Source organism: Lepisma saccharinum, chromosome 5 (genome assembly GCF_977018435.1).
Source record: "Lepisma saccharinum chromosome 5, izLepSacc3.1, whole genome shotgun sequence".
Taxonomy (NCBI): Eukaryota; Metazoa; Arthropoda; class Insecta; order Zygentoma; family Lepismatidae; genus Lepisma; species Lepisma saccharinum.
In genome coordinates, this window is record NC_139233.1 from 19,606,394 (window position 1) to 19,622,217 (window position 15,824).

Sequence of the window (15,824 nt, forward strand, 5' to 3'; positions counted from 1 at the left end):
ATATTAATAATTACATATAATTATCATTATATATACAAAATATGTAACACGTTCATTGTGAAGGAAGGTCATCATTTCCCGGCGACATGAGCTAGCGCTGTATTGGCAACACTGTGCGGTTTCTCCATAAGCGCCGTTGTGTCTTCTGAACATGAAAACGACTTTAGATATAAACAGTGTTTTCAAGAAAGCTGGCTATTTTGAATGGGCGGTTCTTTTCAAGTGTTATCTTCATATTTTGGTAGGCTTATTAAATATATCTATGTAGTATGATATGATTTTCAATGTTTGTATTTTGTTATACGAACATGTACATGAAGCAAAAAAGGAAATACTGCTCTAACTTTTGAAAAATTAGTATCAAATCTCTTTACATTAAATTTTGTGTTCAGTAAAATATATATTTGTATTCTGGCTTTCCAGTACAACATGTACAATTTGGTTAAATGGCGGCTAAACCTAGTGACAGAACAACTAGAGGCTGCTTGTTGCAGTGGTTCTCAACCTTTGTGAGACCACAGCCCAGTAAATTTATTTCTTATAAGTCAAGGTCCTGATCCCAACAATTTCACTCATAAATACATTTCTGATCTTTAAAGTTGATATGAAAATTAATATGCAACCTTAATTAATATTAATATATCAAGTATGGCATAATCACAGTTCAATTATGTATAGACTTGCTGTCAAATATAAAATTAAATAAAAAAATTAGTCGTCAAACACTGAGTGCGACCCAGCGGTTCAAAAACACTGGCACTAAAACTGAAGTAGAAGCAAATAAGATGGCGCAAATGGCAAAAAATAATCTATTAAAGATATGTGGACTGGACCCAAAGTTTGAAATGAGATCCGAAGCACTCTGCCTCCACAGAGAATTCAACCTCAGACCTCTTCTTATTACAAGGCAACAGCATTACTTTATTCCACTCCAGAGGGTCATTCAAGATTATAAAACGAACCTTCTATCAAAAAGCCAGCCTCTTTCCATCAACAGTACTTGCAATTTGTTCTCTTGTGATTTACAGGATAAATTAGATCTTAATCTCTGAAGAAGTAGCTAAAACTCTTGTTAAGTATAGAGAACATTCAGAACGAAGCAACACATGACAGTGGGGGGTGTCACATTGAAGAGGCAAGGGCCTCTTCAGTCTAAGCAAACATCCACCACACATGCACAAACAAGACTGAGGTTACATGATGGATGCCAATGAAGGAGCTTTCAGACTGAAGTCACAGATGACAAGCGACACAGTCTCCTTCAGTATAAAGCAAAACATTCACCGTGCATGCAAGAATAACAGACCGAAGCGTCACGATGCATGCCACTGAGAAAACAGTATAGCCCGAGCAACATTCAAGTAACATGTTTAGCTTGTTGTCGTGCTTCAGTTCAAAAGGTTGAATGGATTACTGATTGCAACTCTAATAAGAACCGCAAAAAACATTGCAAATTTGTGCAACTGTCATAGAGATTTCAATGGCATTGCGGCTGAGTGGCATTTTTATGCAACAGCACATGGTAAGGGTGTGTGCGATGGTGTTGGAGGGACAGTAAAGAGGCTGACAGGCACAGATAGTCTCCAGAATCCTCTTTCAAACCAACTATGAGATCACTCCAGCTATTTGAGTGGGGAAATGAGAACATTACATCAATAACTTTCTTTCATGGACAAATGAAGAATATTTGGAAGAAGTACCATTTGTATTTGTTTAGTTTTTCAGCTATTTTGGCACAAACCAAATGCCAAAATAGCAGATAAACAAAACAAACACAAATGGTACTTCCTCTCCCCCTTTGATAACTCAGGTGTATACGATGGAGTGTGTGAGTGAAAGGCACATTACATTGTCAGATCCATCAGATCTGTCAATGAAAGAATCCAACAGCACCTAACGGAAAAAATTCCAACCCAGTACTGGTCTTGCCAAACACATCAAATACCATAGCCATAAAATTCAAAAGGTACAAGTCAAACACAATGCCCACACACTCATAGACACCAAAATCAAAGAAACGCATGCCATAATGCACTTCCCGCACGAGCTGAACATCGATAGAGGACAGGCACACCACACCTGGATTCCCCTAGTACAACAGTTAACACCGGGAAATAGCAGCAGACGACACGGTCGCAGACATACAGTTAACAACAACGCACCTAGCGGCGGCCGGAGAACTACAAACAAGACACACGCCAAGTACAGTACAGCAAGTTCCAACGAGGATGGTGGCAGTGGCCACTGAAATTAATAGAACAAAGTAGAAAAAACAGTTTTGTGGATAAAGTGAGTACTAGTTTCTCCATATTTATAAGAAACATGTATACCAAAAATTAGTAAAATCCATGACATCAAATTCCAAAATTTATTTTTTCTTGGTTGATTTGACATGGAATTACCCTTTTATGTTTTTCGGGAAATCACAATGGATGGAGAAACTTAAAATGTTGGAAGCATTTTATAGTTTGCTGCAATAGCATCCAAGAAAATTAAATGTATAATGTGGGATAATGAAAATTTCATGAACGTAACATCGAGGTTCCAATGCAATTTGTATTTTATTTTGGGTTATTTGCATCACTTCTTTTACCTCTCTAGAAAATTGTGGCAATTAGTTCCAATAGTGAATTGATAAAATATATAAACAAACACAATATGGCATCCATGTCATGCCTTGGATACAAGCCTACGAGCCCTTACTTTGTAACATGCTTTTGCTAACACTTTCCATGCAGGCTGGCAGAAGAAACATGACATTTGAGTTAAGTTCACAGACAGGTTAATAAGGACTTGTCTTACAGTTTAAAATCGGATCCGAACCACTGTGCAATGAAATTTCTTTATTAGATGCTTTCTTTGAGCATGTGTTTCACCAGTTATTGGCTACTTTTATAGGATTGAATATTAGAAGGAAGATCGATTAAACTTCTATTTTAGATTTTGTGCCATTTTTCCCCTCCTTACTTTAATATCATAATAAAATGAAATAAATACTTGCCAAGATATCAAACACAATGAAAAATCAAAAAGTAACTTACACCCAAGCTATGTCCCTGTACTAAAAGAGATGCAATAATCATGCTTGGTGACAAAACTGTCCGGAATGTTTTCTCCCCACACCCGAAGCAGCCATGCTGCAGCTGGTTTAGTGTGCAAGTAGTCACTGTCGGAGTATGGCATGTCATATTGAGGTGGCATCCAACATTGAGTTGTGCTCAGTCATCTAATTTTTGTGGCCACAAAGGCATAAAATCCATCGCCAAATTGTCGAGTTGTATGGTGAGAATGCAATGTCACGTCCCATGATCGGGAAATGGTGCCAGATGTTTGAAGAGGGAAGAACGAATGTGAAAGACAAACCACATGTTGGGCAGCCTGCAATTGTAAACAGTATCGACGATGTGGAGCATGTGAATGCATTCATTCTTGCATCTGCCGCGTGAAAATTAGAGATTGCAAGTGAACTGAACCCTGTGACTGCCATCCTCTCAAACAAGACCTAGGGGGGTGAGCATTTTGTGTCAGAGGAGGAAGTGCAGGAAGCAGTGTCGAAGTGCTTGAAAGAAACTGGATAACATTTTTACACACAACGAATTTAAACACTGCTCACACGATACGAAAAGTGCTTGGAATACCTTGGTGATTATGTCGAAAAAGTTAGATGTTCATATGTTCTTGCCCAATATTTTTTTTCTTTTTAATGTGTTTTGTTTGTTTTATAGAGGAGGGTGCAACTTACTTCTTGATTTACCCTCGTACACAAAACCATCTAAAGACCTTTCTAAAATTGGACTGACTTTCTTGCTCGTTAAACTAACAATAATGCCATGGAGAAAGTTGGCGGGCAATGTATCATTACTCACACAGTGACTTTTTCATGCGTTTGGCAGATAATGTTTATATTCAAATGTCTCTCACTATATTCATTGGAGATTTATTCATTATCTAGGGAAGAAATCAAAGGTTATAAATATGGGTTACACGCTTTACCACTGACATTATAATTCTATAAATTTTGATGAATATTACAGTCCTTCACATTGAATCTGTTTACATGTAACACCGGAAGAAATTTTCGTAAAGGGTCAAAATAGTTATCAAATATTTTCTTCGTGAATGAGAACAACAAAAAATTAAGAGAAAAAATGCCATTAAGTTTTAGTTTCTAAGTTGGGGGGGGGGGGTCAACAGCAATTTTTTTCAGTTACATGTTAATGCCACACACTAGCTACAAACTGTAATTCATCAGTCATTTTAGTCCTTGATTCATACTTGTCCATCTACATTTACTAAGAGGTAATAAACAAGATATCACACCTCATTTTAGAAATATTAGAAGTACACGATCTACATGTTCCTTTACATATATTGTTTAAATAATTATTGCATAGCAGTCCATGCATTTCACCTCATTTTCAAAATGATGTTAGCATTTCTATATCACGCAAGTTATTTCCACACAATATTTTTACCAACGGCACCAACCTGTTTCTGTTTCCCACTACCATATTGCAATTTGAAGTCGTCATGAACTAACAGCTCTGCACTGTATACCTGTAAGGATTACTTTCAAGAATATTCTTGAACCTTTAAGAACTTAAAAGTTTAATGTCACTATGAAATCTAAATTATGTATTTCTTAACACAGTGTGTGCTTACAGACATGGATAGAATTCAAATCATATAACAAATACATGTACATTGTGCAGGGGTAGAAAAATATAGGGTGCCTGGTCATCATGGCACCTGAAAATTTTAACCTGACACTTAAATTTTCAAATTCAGTTGTATATGTTTTTAATTTAAATCACGAACTTGCAATTTTAAATCACGGATTTAAATCACTCTAAATAAATAATTTACAGAATAATGTACATAAGGATCTTGTAGATATCAGAAACACTTTTGGTGAAAGTACATTACTCTCATAATCATTTAATGGTGATTATTAGGTTCTAGGATAGGAAAATAAAGGAAATAAAATATACGTAATGATGGTGTGAAACTCATACGAAAGAAAATGTAAACACAGAATTTCTCTTGATTTAAAATTCAATAATTTTATGGGTAAGAATAGCAAACATTTTGTGCAGAAAAATATACAAAACTATCATTAAAAAAAATCTCCAAAATTCAGGTACAGAGACTATAAAATTATTTAAGTTAATATTTTAAGTTACAATTATAGAGTACATCCAGAATGTTTTATTTTCACTGGAAGAAAAGTTACTGAAATTATTATTAGTTTCATTAACAAACTCAACAAACATTTCCATACTAGTCAGAAACAGAAAAATGTATGTTTTTATTTGCTTTAATCAAACTGTTCAAATATTTTACAGGGACATTTACTGAAAAAGCCTTTCTACAAAAACATATATCTATGTGCATGGTGCCAAAAACCATGCAAGCAATTTTAAGCATGTTTTTTTTAAAAAAATAGATTTAATTAAAAAAAATCAACAAAAATTATTTTTTAAATAAAAATCATAATTTTTATCCAGTCTTGTTTTATTAATAAATTAAATGTTTTAAGATCATATTTCAAAATGTGTAGCTTTATGTTAGTTGGATTCATGGTTTTCTTAGACTGGCTCCTGAGAAAAAGAGACTGGTGCCTGAATTTTTTTATAAAGTTTTTCTACCCCTGGTTTTTTGTGTGTATTATACAATTTGAACCCAGGACTGGCTATTAATTGATTAAACATTGTTCCTATAGTAAATGTTATTCTAAATTGTAAAAAAATGTATATTATTATTAAAATATGTTAACACAAATTGCAAACATGGAAAACTGAGGACCAAGTAAACACTGGTTTTCAGTCCACTTTAGAGTACAATTCAATTAATTGAAATTTATCTCCCAAGAGGAATTCACCCTGGGGCCTCTTGGTTAACATCAAAAGAAATATTGAAAAAGTACAGGATTTGTTTCAGGTTATTGGAAATTAAGAAAATTGATCCTCAGGGTTCATTAATAGGGCACAATTACAGAAGTTCTGAGTCAATGAGAATCCTGGAGGGGCATGGGTGATCACTAGTCATCTTCATGCTAAAGAAATTAAATCTATTGAAGTCTTACCTCCTTTGCTTCCCATTCTGTATCGTACCTACTAGATGACAGAGAGGCTGTGTCATGGTCTCTTGTGTGTCGCCGTGAGGAAGTGCCGCTGGAATTTGCCTGAGCCATATTGGCACATTCACATCACCTAATGACAGAAATATCTTCATTAGAAATATCTTCTGATAGCTCATACACTGAACAAAGTTCACATTCATTCTGTCAAATTAAATTCCCTTAAATTTCCAGGCTTTCAAATGCATTTTGAAAATACATTTCCAGACCACTTGGGGATGTTTTAAATTATTGTGAGACTGCTTACACATAGAATAGTGGAAATGAATGTGCAAGTAAATCGGAACCATTTAGGAACTTTATATTAATGCTGAGAGAACCAAACCTGACCTGCCTAAGCTAACCACGAAAGCATATATTGAACAAAATCTTAAGTAATCACTAAAACTCCACAGTATGTGTTAACAGACGTAAATCAAAATCGAACCATGTAAAAATTGCATTCATAGCATGATTATATCGCAATAAAACAAAAGAAACTTGGGCCACAAGATTTTCTGATCTACCACTGACATGGGGGAGTTCTATGGAAGGAAGATACACACACTACCACGATTTTCTCCCAGCATCTAAATGATCCTGGGCAATCAACTGTTTGTATTTTTCCTCATGCATAATTAACAATGCATATGTTTTGCATAATTACAGCTGAAGAACATAAAAATCTAAATCAAAACTACATACCGTAGACTAATGGCCACAGTGGTTCAGTCAGTAACGCATCTGACTACCATGCTAAAGGTCCCGGGTTCGATCCCCGGCCGGTTAAATCCGGGAACTTATCTAACATTGGAAGTGGGCCCGGCGCCCACCTAGCATCGAATGACATGGGTACCTGGGGGAAACCCTGGGGGTTAAAGGCAGTCAGGGGTGTGATGCTGATCACATCACCCCCACTGACGACCGGATCAAGAAAGTGTGGGGCATTACCCCCACACCCCCTATATGCATTCATGGCGTGGTGCTAAGCACAGGGGAACACTTTACCTTTTACCTTTATACTGTAGACTAGGAACATTACATTTTTCTTTTCAATGAAGCTTTATTTTTAATCCTTGGGCACACTGTTTTTTTCTGACTGAAAATGTTCAGATTTTTCTGTTACAAGACAAGCTCCATTTTTTTGTCATAAGAATTGCTGCTGACATGTAGCAGTAAAATAATTCTCATTTTGATCAGAGAAACTAGTGAACTAAATTTCTACTTTGCAAATCTGATACAATTTATTAATTTCAAAACTTTATAGTTACAGTTTATATTACACAGCATATTCAATAGTGAAAGACAAACTTAAAAAATTGATTGGAAGTGGAGAGTAGAACAAGGTCATTTGACCCAGAGATGTGATCTCATTTGCCCTATTCTACTCTCAGATTCGGCATTATAAATTTCTTTTTGTTGGTAAGTTTGGCAAGTTGACAAAAAGTCCTGGTTTCTCGCTCTGAAAATAGTGTAGCCTTAGTTTTAAATTAAGGAAAACCTATGTTATACAACAGTCTGTATTTCAGCTACATATACCACTACCTTCCTCATCAAAACTTTGATTGATTGAGTTGATGTTTTAAGTCCACTTTATGCACAGTATGGCTAATCGAGACTGGACCTACAGGTTAGCCTGGCGCTAACAGTTGCTTTTCAGGCATATTTCACTGTATTTTATTTATTTTTGTACTTGTAATGATCTGTTTATTATAATCCTTCTTATGCATTACATTTTTTTTCAAAACGTTTATTTGTTTTCAAACACCGTAGTATACATCGTTGAAGCCAACAAGTCTCGCGTTAACAAAAAGCACATGTTCCTCTGAGGTAGTTCCATCTGATCTCCAGAAATCTGATATGATATAAAGTCACTGCAACACTTTTCGAATTTTCTATTAACACAAGAAAATATAAGTACGAAAAATCACTACAAACAGGATAGACCTATTGACTAAATGATGCAGAAATGTAAATAAAAAATATATAACGTAATAGGTTGTGTGTGGTCTCTGCACTCTCACTCACAACACTACTTCCACAACAATGGTATCTCTAATAATGCCGTTTACGTCATCTCATAAAAATGTGATCAGGTCGCTCGTGAAAAACTAAAAACTCAACTAGAGAGCACAACAGGACAATATTTGGTAAATGTCTGTTATATCGGAGACACACATTTTGTATTTCGGATGGTTTGTACTTACCAATTGTGTATTGTGGAACATAGTTGAAGGTGCCATTATGCTTTTTACATGAAAATAACTTCGATTTTTCAGATTACGAGTAATTCTTTTGGTTCCATTCTTCCGTTGCGGAACATACAATATGGCGTGCATAGCTGTGGATCATTGTGCGTCATGCTTGTGTTTTGTCGATCAGGTGTGGGTATGCAGTGTTTCCAACCTACTTAACCGAAAAATACCTACTTTCGTGTTCATTATGTCATCACAAAACATTGACAGACTTTCAACACTTGCGCCATCAGCAGGTACATAATGGAAACAAAGGCATAATGTTGTCGCTTTGCACAAAATGCAAGTTTATTATATCAAAAGTGCTTATTTCTTGTTGTGCAGCATTCTACGGTGAGAAAATACCTCCACGAACTTTCAAAATGCTACAGAAACTCATTCCCGTAAGTAGTTTCTTCTGTAAAAATGAAGAAATGTGTCTCCGATATAACAGACATTTACCCAATATTTTAAAAACTGTTAAAATTGCACTTCATTAAAATTTAAAGTGACCGCGGAAGTCACCCGCAACCGATAGTGGGTTAAAGTGGGATCCGAACAACTATGTGCCTCCACCGTGAATCGAACCCGGGATCCTTAAATTACAAGGTGACAACGCAACCACTGCACCATCGAGGAGACCCTCCTCCTCAAAACCATTCAAATTATTTCATGCTACTTCGAAATTTATTTTTTCTTTAAATGGTAACATGTGATGTTAAAAGTGATGATGCCAATATGAAAAAGACAAGTTAGAGAATTCGTTAAAAATAAATTCTTTCGGTAAAATTTTCGTATCCCCAAAATGTATTTCTTCAATTTTACAGGAGAAAGTACTTACCGAAATGGCTTTATTTATACTTTAGGAAGGTCTTGGAAGTTTGTTTTCACCTCGTTGAAATATTTTGGCGGTAAATCATTTAATCTTCGACTCCGATACACGAAAGCTGTTCCCTTGATGTCCATCTACTACGTGAACCAAATATTTGCGAGTGTTTCATGACGTAACAACCGGTCAGTGTTTCCAAATTCGCGTTTTTGTAACTGTGTAACAGTTCTAGAACGTAAATAAACGTGAGTTACTGTTCATCATTTCTGATTACGAACTTGCGACAACATGACGTGCACAGAATCAGTGGCGTGCTCAATGTGAGGTTGATGGGGGTTATAACCCCCCCCCCCCCCTTTCGCCCAGTATCTCTAAGGCTATTTATGAATGGTTCGTGGGGGTATTTATGAATGGTTCGTGGGGCTATTTATGAATGGTTCGTGGGGCTATCCATCAATGGTTCATGGGGCTATTTATGAATGGTTCGTGTGGCTATTTATGAATGGTTCGTGGGGCTATCCGTGAATGGTTTGTGGGGCTACTTATGAATGGTTCGTGGGGCTATCCGTGCATGGTTCGTGGGGTTTTCGAACCCGAAAATAAAATCTAATTTTGAAAAACAAATTTGACTATGTTTCCTAACCTAACAGAACCTAACCTAACCTTGCCGTGCATGGTTCGTGGGGCTATCCGTGAATGGTTTCTGGGGCTATTTATGAATGGTTCGTGGGGTTTTCGAACCAGAAAAAAATTATAATTTTGAAAAACAAATTTAACTATGTTTCCTAACCTAACAGAACCTAACCTAACCTTGCCGTAGATGGTTCGTGGGGCTATTTATGAATGGTTCGTGGGTCTATCCGTGGATGGTTCGTGAAGTTTTCGAACCTGGAAAAAATACAAAATCAGTAACACGAAAGTAGGTATATTTCTATTAAGAAGGGTGCAACGGTACTAGTTTACTATCCTTCGGACACATTTATTTATTTTTACAGAAGAAACTACTTACTGTAATAAGTTCCTGTAGCATTGTCGAACATCGGGTAGGTGTTTTGTGTGATGTGGGAATGTTTCATAGCTGAAATTCATGTTGTTTGTTGAAAATTAATTCTCCGACGGAGAATAGCTAGCCCACGAACCATTGGCGCGTGGATAGGTTAGTTCTGTTAGGTTAGGAAACATAGTTAAAATTTGGTGTCGTGTTAGTATCAGTATCTAGAAATTGGAAATAATTGCGAACCATTGGCGCTAGCCCCACGAACCACTGGTGCGTGGTTAGGTTAGTTCTGTTAGGTTAGGAAACATAGTTAAAATTTCATCAAAACAACGTCGATACACTTTCAGGAATGTTCCGCTAAGCAGATACGTAAGTACAAATGTCAAAAATTGACGAAACGAAAAAATTAGAGGTGTCCGAAGGATAGTAAATTTTTACCATAGAAGAATCCTTACGAATGCAGAATATGTAAGTATCAATGTGAAAAATACGAAAATAAGGGAATTAGAGACGTTCGGTGGTTACCGAAATTTTAATGAATTCGACTATCGAAGGGTTAATTAGGATCAATGCAAATTGTCCTCTAATTGCAGTAAATCAAAAATCTCGTAAATATCCGACCATCTTGATAAGATTTTACATGCAACAAAAAATACATTAACACGGGGTATATATGGTTTGTGTATATGGTAAAGAAACCATGGCAAGTAGATATATTTACCTTCCTATGAACTTGTGCCTGCTTTGCGCCTTTCCATTTTGGAAAAAGTTGGACAAATAATTTGATGGGCATTGCCCTTCAGTACGCAATGAACACACCGACAATCTTGTATATAACAATACTCACAATAAGTTCGTTTCTGTGCAAGCGCATTACTTAATATACATAACACTAAAATACGTGTCCGCAAGGTAATTTAAAATCTTATATGCATATAAAAAGAATCACACAATTTTCTTCTATTTTTACGTACGTAAACTTCTTGCAAGTTGTCCATTCTTCTTTTTCGTTTTTGTTCTTCACTTGACAATCACGGCACAGTGTATTGTTCTTCATTGTCTAGTACAGTGGGATGCATAAATATTAACAAGCAAATTGTTCCGTGCAGTATCACGTCCATTTTTGGACGCGTAAAAATCCATTCCTTAAAAAAAAACACCTATGAAATACGTAGTAATATGTCGAGCAATTCGCTATTAAAATTACCACCTGAGCGCTAGTGTCGCTTCCAATATGGCCGCTCTATGTAGGATAAATCTTTGTTTACATTCAGCATTACCGTGCAAATTGTACATCACCATGTTCGTGAACTTTATTTGACCCAATATAAACTTCAAGAATTAAAAGAAAATTCAAAACAAGCTGTTGACAACTTCTGTACCAGCATACATAAAAATCCATCGCTTAAAATCACATAGGATGTAAAAGAAAAAATTAATGAAAATAGTCATGGACAATTTGCACGGAAATACTCATGGAACCCACTGTACGAATCAGCAGCTTGTTGTCATGGCTGGTATGGTAAAAAAAATGTTGGTAGTGTCTGCTGCCACGTTCTTTTTCTGCTCGAACCTCAAAAAAGATGCACGTGGCAGCAGACTCGGTCTTTGTTTTATCGTGATTTCATCATGCTATATAGGGGAAAATTCAGAACATATCGTTGCAGTTCTTTCTCGCTAATATTCACGATTTCATGACCAGGCTATCCTCACTAAAAAAAAAAAAAGGACGTACTGAGAAAGAGTAACATTAGCATATCCATTTTCATTTTCTGGTTACATTTGACATTAATTCGTTCTCAAACTATTTTCATCTTCGCTCGACTTGCACCTTCTCCAAATTTCATACATACATAATACATGGATGCATTGGGTAAGACCACGCCCGTGGTATGACGCTTCATGACTTTTCGAAAAAGAAAAAAGTTTTGTTTATAATGTACAATTTAAAATTTTACGTTCATGCCAATATAATATTTATCTCTCGAGAAAGAAAGTGAGCAGACTCGTGCATTCTTCATAATTTCCTTGCCGAATTGCAATGGGTGCGTTCCGAAAGTCTTAACGAAACGAACGCATTCAACGAAAATAACTGGGCTCGTGAATCTGGTGAAACCAGTTATTTTACAGACTTATGGGACACGCTAGGCGAATGCGCAGGCGCAGCGATTTGTTTAGAGAAAGTTTCCGCATGGCGTCAGCGGAAGGGATGTCCTTATGGCAAAAATAAACTCTATTATGGCCACTGTTACTCATTTTAATCACATTCTAAGAACGGTCAAGGCATACTTATCTTGTGCATGTTGCTTCATAGCGCTATTTGTTAAAATTATAATACATTTTCCGAACTAGTGCAGTTTGAATCCATCAGCACGCGCTTTGTCTGCAAGGAGCAGACGATTTTCACGGAACAAACCAGCATCCTGGCCCGTGCGTTTGGAGAATCTCGTTCTTGCACGAAACGCACGGAATGCGACTTTTGGGACAGCATAATGAAACGCACGGAAGCACTTATGGAACGGCCAGTTACCATAACTCGTTTAACGCGTTAAACTCGTGCGACTTTCGGAACGGGAGTGTCATTCCCCATGTCAGAATCTGTCAATCAATTACGTTTTCCCTGATTTATTTACAAATTTCATTTTGTTGATTCCACGGGGTGGAAACACATGATAAATTTTCATTTGTCCTGAACAGTAGACCTTACTCTTTCGCATATTCCCCATGCTTTAAACGACTTCAACACAACGTATCCTACTTATACTAGTTCCTGAAAGTCCCACCAGATGGCTTATCGGTTAATTTTAAGGTAGTGTCTGCTGCCACGTTCTCTTTCTGCTGGAACCTCAAAAGAGATGCGCGTGCCAGCAAACTCGGTCTTTGTTTTATCGTGATTTCATCATGCTATGTATGCAATTACGTCTGTAACACATACTGTGAAGTTGTAGCGATTACTTCAGTGACGTGCAGTGACGTCGACACTTTGGGTAGCAATGAGTGGCGTGCCCAACGGGTCATAATCCCCCCCCCCCCCTTTAGGGCCCGGTATTCCTAAAAGAAGAACGTCAAATACAGGAAAAATTGCAAAGTTAGGAATGACTACAAAAAATTGTACACATAACTTCCACCCACTTTCGAAAATCAAAAACGATTTGATTTGACTACTGAGCCAGAGATGCCGGGTTTGAATCTTGGCTTGGCAATGGGTGATCTTTGTGTGTCCCTTGCCCTTCATCAATTTTATCATATCGTCTTCGCGATTAGCCAAATATGGCGGAAAGCGAAGTAAAATAAACTAAATCAAACAATCAATCAATGAATGTTTTGATTTGATTCGCTTTTTTATACATTTGTTTAATCGCGAAGATGATGCGACAAAATTAATGACACCCATGTCCAGGTAGGGGTTCGAACCAGGAACTCCTGGTGTTGTAGCGCGCTGTAGTAACCACTCCCCCACGGTTGGTTGATTTGATGGTTGATTTGACGTTTTAAGTCCACTTTACACACAGAAAGGCTAATCGGGACTAGACCTATAGTTTAATGTGGCATACGAACCACTATATGCCTCCATCGGGTACAGATCCGGTCGGCCGACAACAAACATGTGAGGAAGGCGCTAACCATTCGGATACGTGGGTATCGGTAAAGCAAACTGCATTTTTCCTGAGTAGTAATATTCAGTTGAATTTTTGAAATACCATCTTTCGTTTTTTCAAAAATTTTGCATTGCTTGATTTCCATAATTTCCCCATCTCACGATCTCGTTACTGAAGGATCCGGGTTCGAGCCCTGGCCTTTGCATGAGTGTCTATTTGCAACCACTCTTCACTCGTTTAATTTAATCAACGTTCATCGTCATGGCAGAAATTAGGAAAAGCAATGGAAGAGAGAAGAAAATACAAATAATTTCCTCCCATTGCATCTGCAGGGTACTGTGAAATCAGGAGCCTAGAATTCTCTGTTTATGATTGTCCCTCACGACTTTTCAAGCTCTTAGCTACTTATTCCGATAAAATCTATACAGCTAGAAAAAGCGATGGGTAACAAAACACAACTTTAAACAAACCATTTTTCTACTTTCTTCAATGATATTCATTTGGCTTTTTGAGTTCTGGGATACATTTTTCATTTCTAATTTTCTCATTATCCACTGCAGGCAGAGTACAACACATAAGAACAAGAATGCACGCTCGTCACGAATCCCGGCCTGAATTGTTCTTTGCGAGGTCCCTTCATCAATTTCGTTATATCATCACTCATCCTCATTTTCGCTATAACCAAATGTGACAGAAAAGCGAAGTAAAATAAACCAACAACAAGAATTAGAACGAGCGTTCACTTTCCCAAATAAATAAATCCGTATTTATGATTGTTTAGCTTATCCATTTTTTTATTGGAGGCCAAGAGATTAGTATATTTTAATAAAACACTACTAAAACGAGAGCAAGAGAGAGTGTGAGCACATATTTGTTATTTAACCATTATATATTCCATATTTTAAAAAAAAGCATAAAATTTTGTCTGCACAGAAGACGTTCCAATTGCATAAATGATAAAAGCACATCCCATAGTATACATACGTATTGTACAACGTGTAAAAAGTAGTGTAAATACAGAAGACAGAAGTACTGCAGGAAAAATTCCCCTTAGTTCTTTAGAGGATTTCAAAGAAATCGAAGGGAAACCAATCCCCTATCTGTCCTATAGGAGATAGACTGGAGGACCTGAAAGCACGGGCTCTCAACCATTGGAGCGGGCGCGAGGGGGGCAAGGGAGGTAGAGGCAGAAATCTTCCTTTTCCCTTCGAAAACCCGTTTCTACCTGGAACTGTGAGGCGGAGAAAGAGCGAGCTAGGCCGCTGAACGCACCGAGGGACGAGAAGCCCGTGAAAAAAGTGTTGCATATAAACTGTGGCTTCAACAAAACAATAAATATTGTAATTTGAAAATAATTAGAGATTTGAGATTGATTGATCTATCTCTGCTAGACTAGCTACTCCTCAGTGCACGTCACTGGATTACTTTCACATAAATGTTTTAAGATTAGGTCTCTTAGCATTCTTCTAATAATAAACCTAAATGGTCTCGTAGTTAGGTTCCGTTAGCACTAAAATAATATCGCTAAATGCTTTCTAAAGAAAAAGGTCCTAAATTACCTGTACATTCAATTTTAATCGCGAATACTCGAGCGTTCAACTGTACAGTACCGTCCAAAACAACGAGTTTCTGATATTCGCTTTCCAACTGGCAAGTGAACGCCAAAAAGGTGCGATATTTCCAAAGTTTTCGTCTCCCCAGATGAGTGATCATTCAGAACATTTGGCGATTTTACAATACTGGGAGTTTCTCCTATTTGTTTCAAATTCGGCATACTCACTAATTTTGCCCTCCTAATTGCAAAATAACCTAAATTAAGTGGTCTGCTATCGGCACAATTGCTCATTATTTGTCGGAAAATTTTGTTTCAAATACCTAAAAAAACAACTATATATACACCCCTGAACAATAATCTGGAGCGCGAAAAGAAGTATTTAAGAATGTATAGCCGTTTTAAATTTTTGAGTCCAAATTTCCCACCGATTCCGGGCTCCGCCCCTGAGGTAATTGACCTACCACCCGCTACCGCGGCCCCGCCTCCGCTACG

The 15,824-nt window shown here is 37.1% G+C and overlaps 1 protein-coding gene across 4 annotated transcripts in view; it reads right to left on the bottom strand.

Moving 5' to 3' along the window:
* Positions 1-11,365, bottom strand: part of LOC145987693 (coiled-coil domain-containing protein 102A) — a 44,221-nt gene extending 32,856 nt beyond the window's left edge. The window contains exons 1-2 of one of the 4 annotated variants that reach the window (XM_083122243.1): positions 11,153-11,364; positions 6,086-6,212 (exon numbers count right to left, since the gene is read on the bottom strand). In XM_083122243.1, coding sequence (XP_082978369.1) covers positions 6,086-6,193 — 108 coding nt within the window. In that variant the 5' untranslated portion in view covers positions 6,194-6,212; positions 11,153-11,364. Of the gene's footprint in view, positions 1-6,085; positions 6,213-10,899 lie in introns of all 4 variants that reach the window. The other 3 variants (XM_083122242.1, XM_083122245.1, XM_083122244.1) reach the window with 3 other exon arrangements.
* Between the last annotated feature and the right edge of the window lie 4,459 nt (positions 11,366-15,824).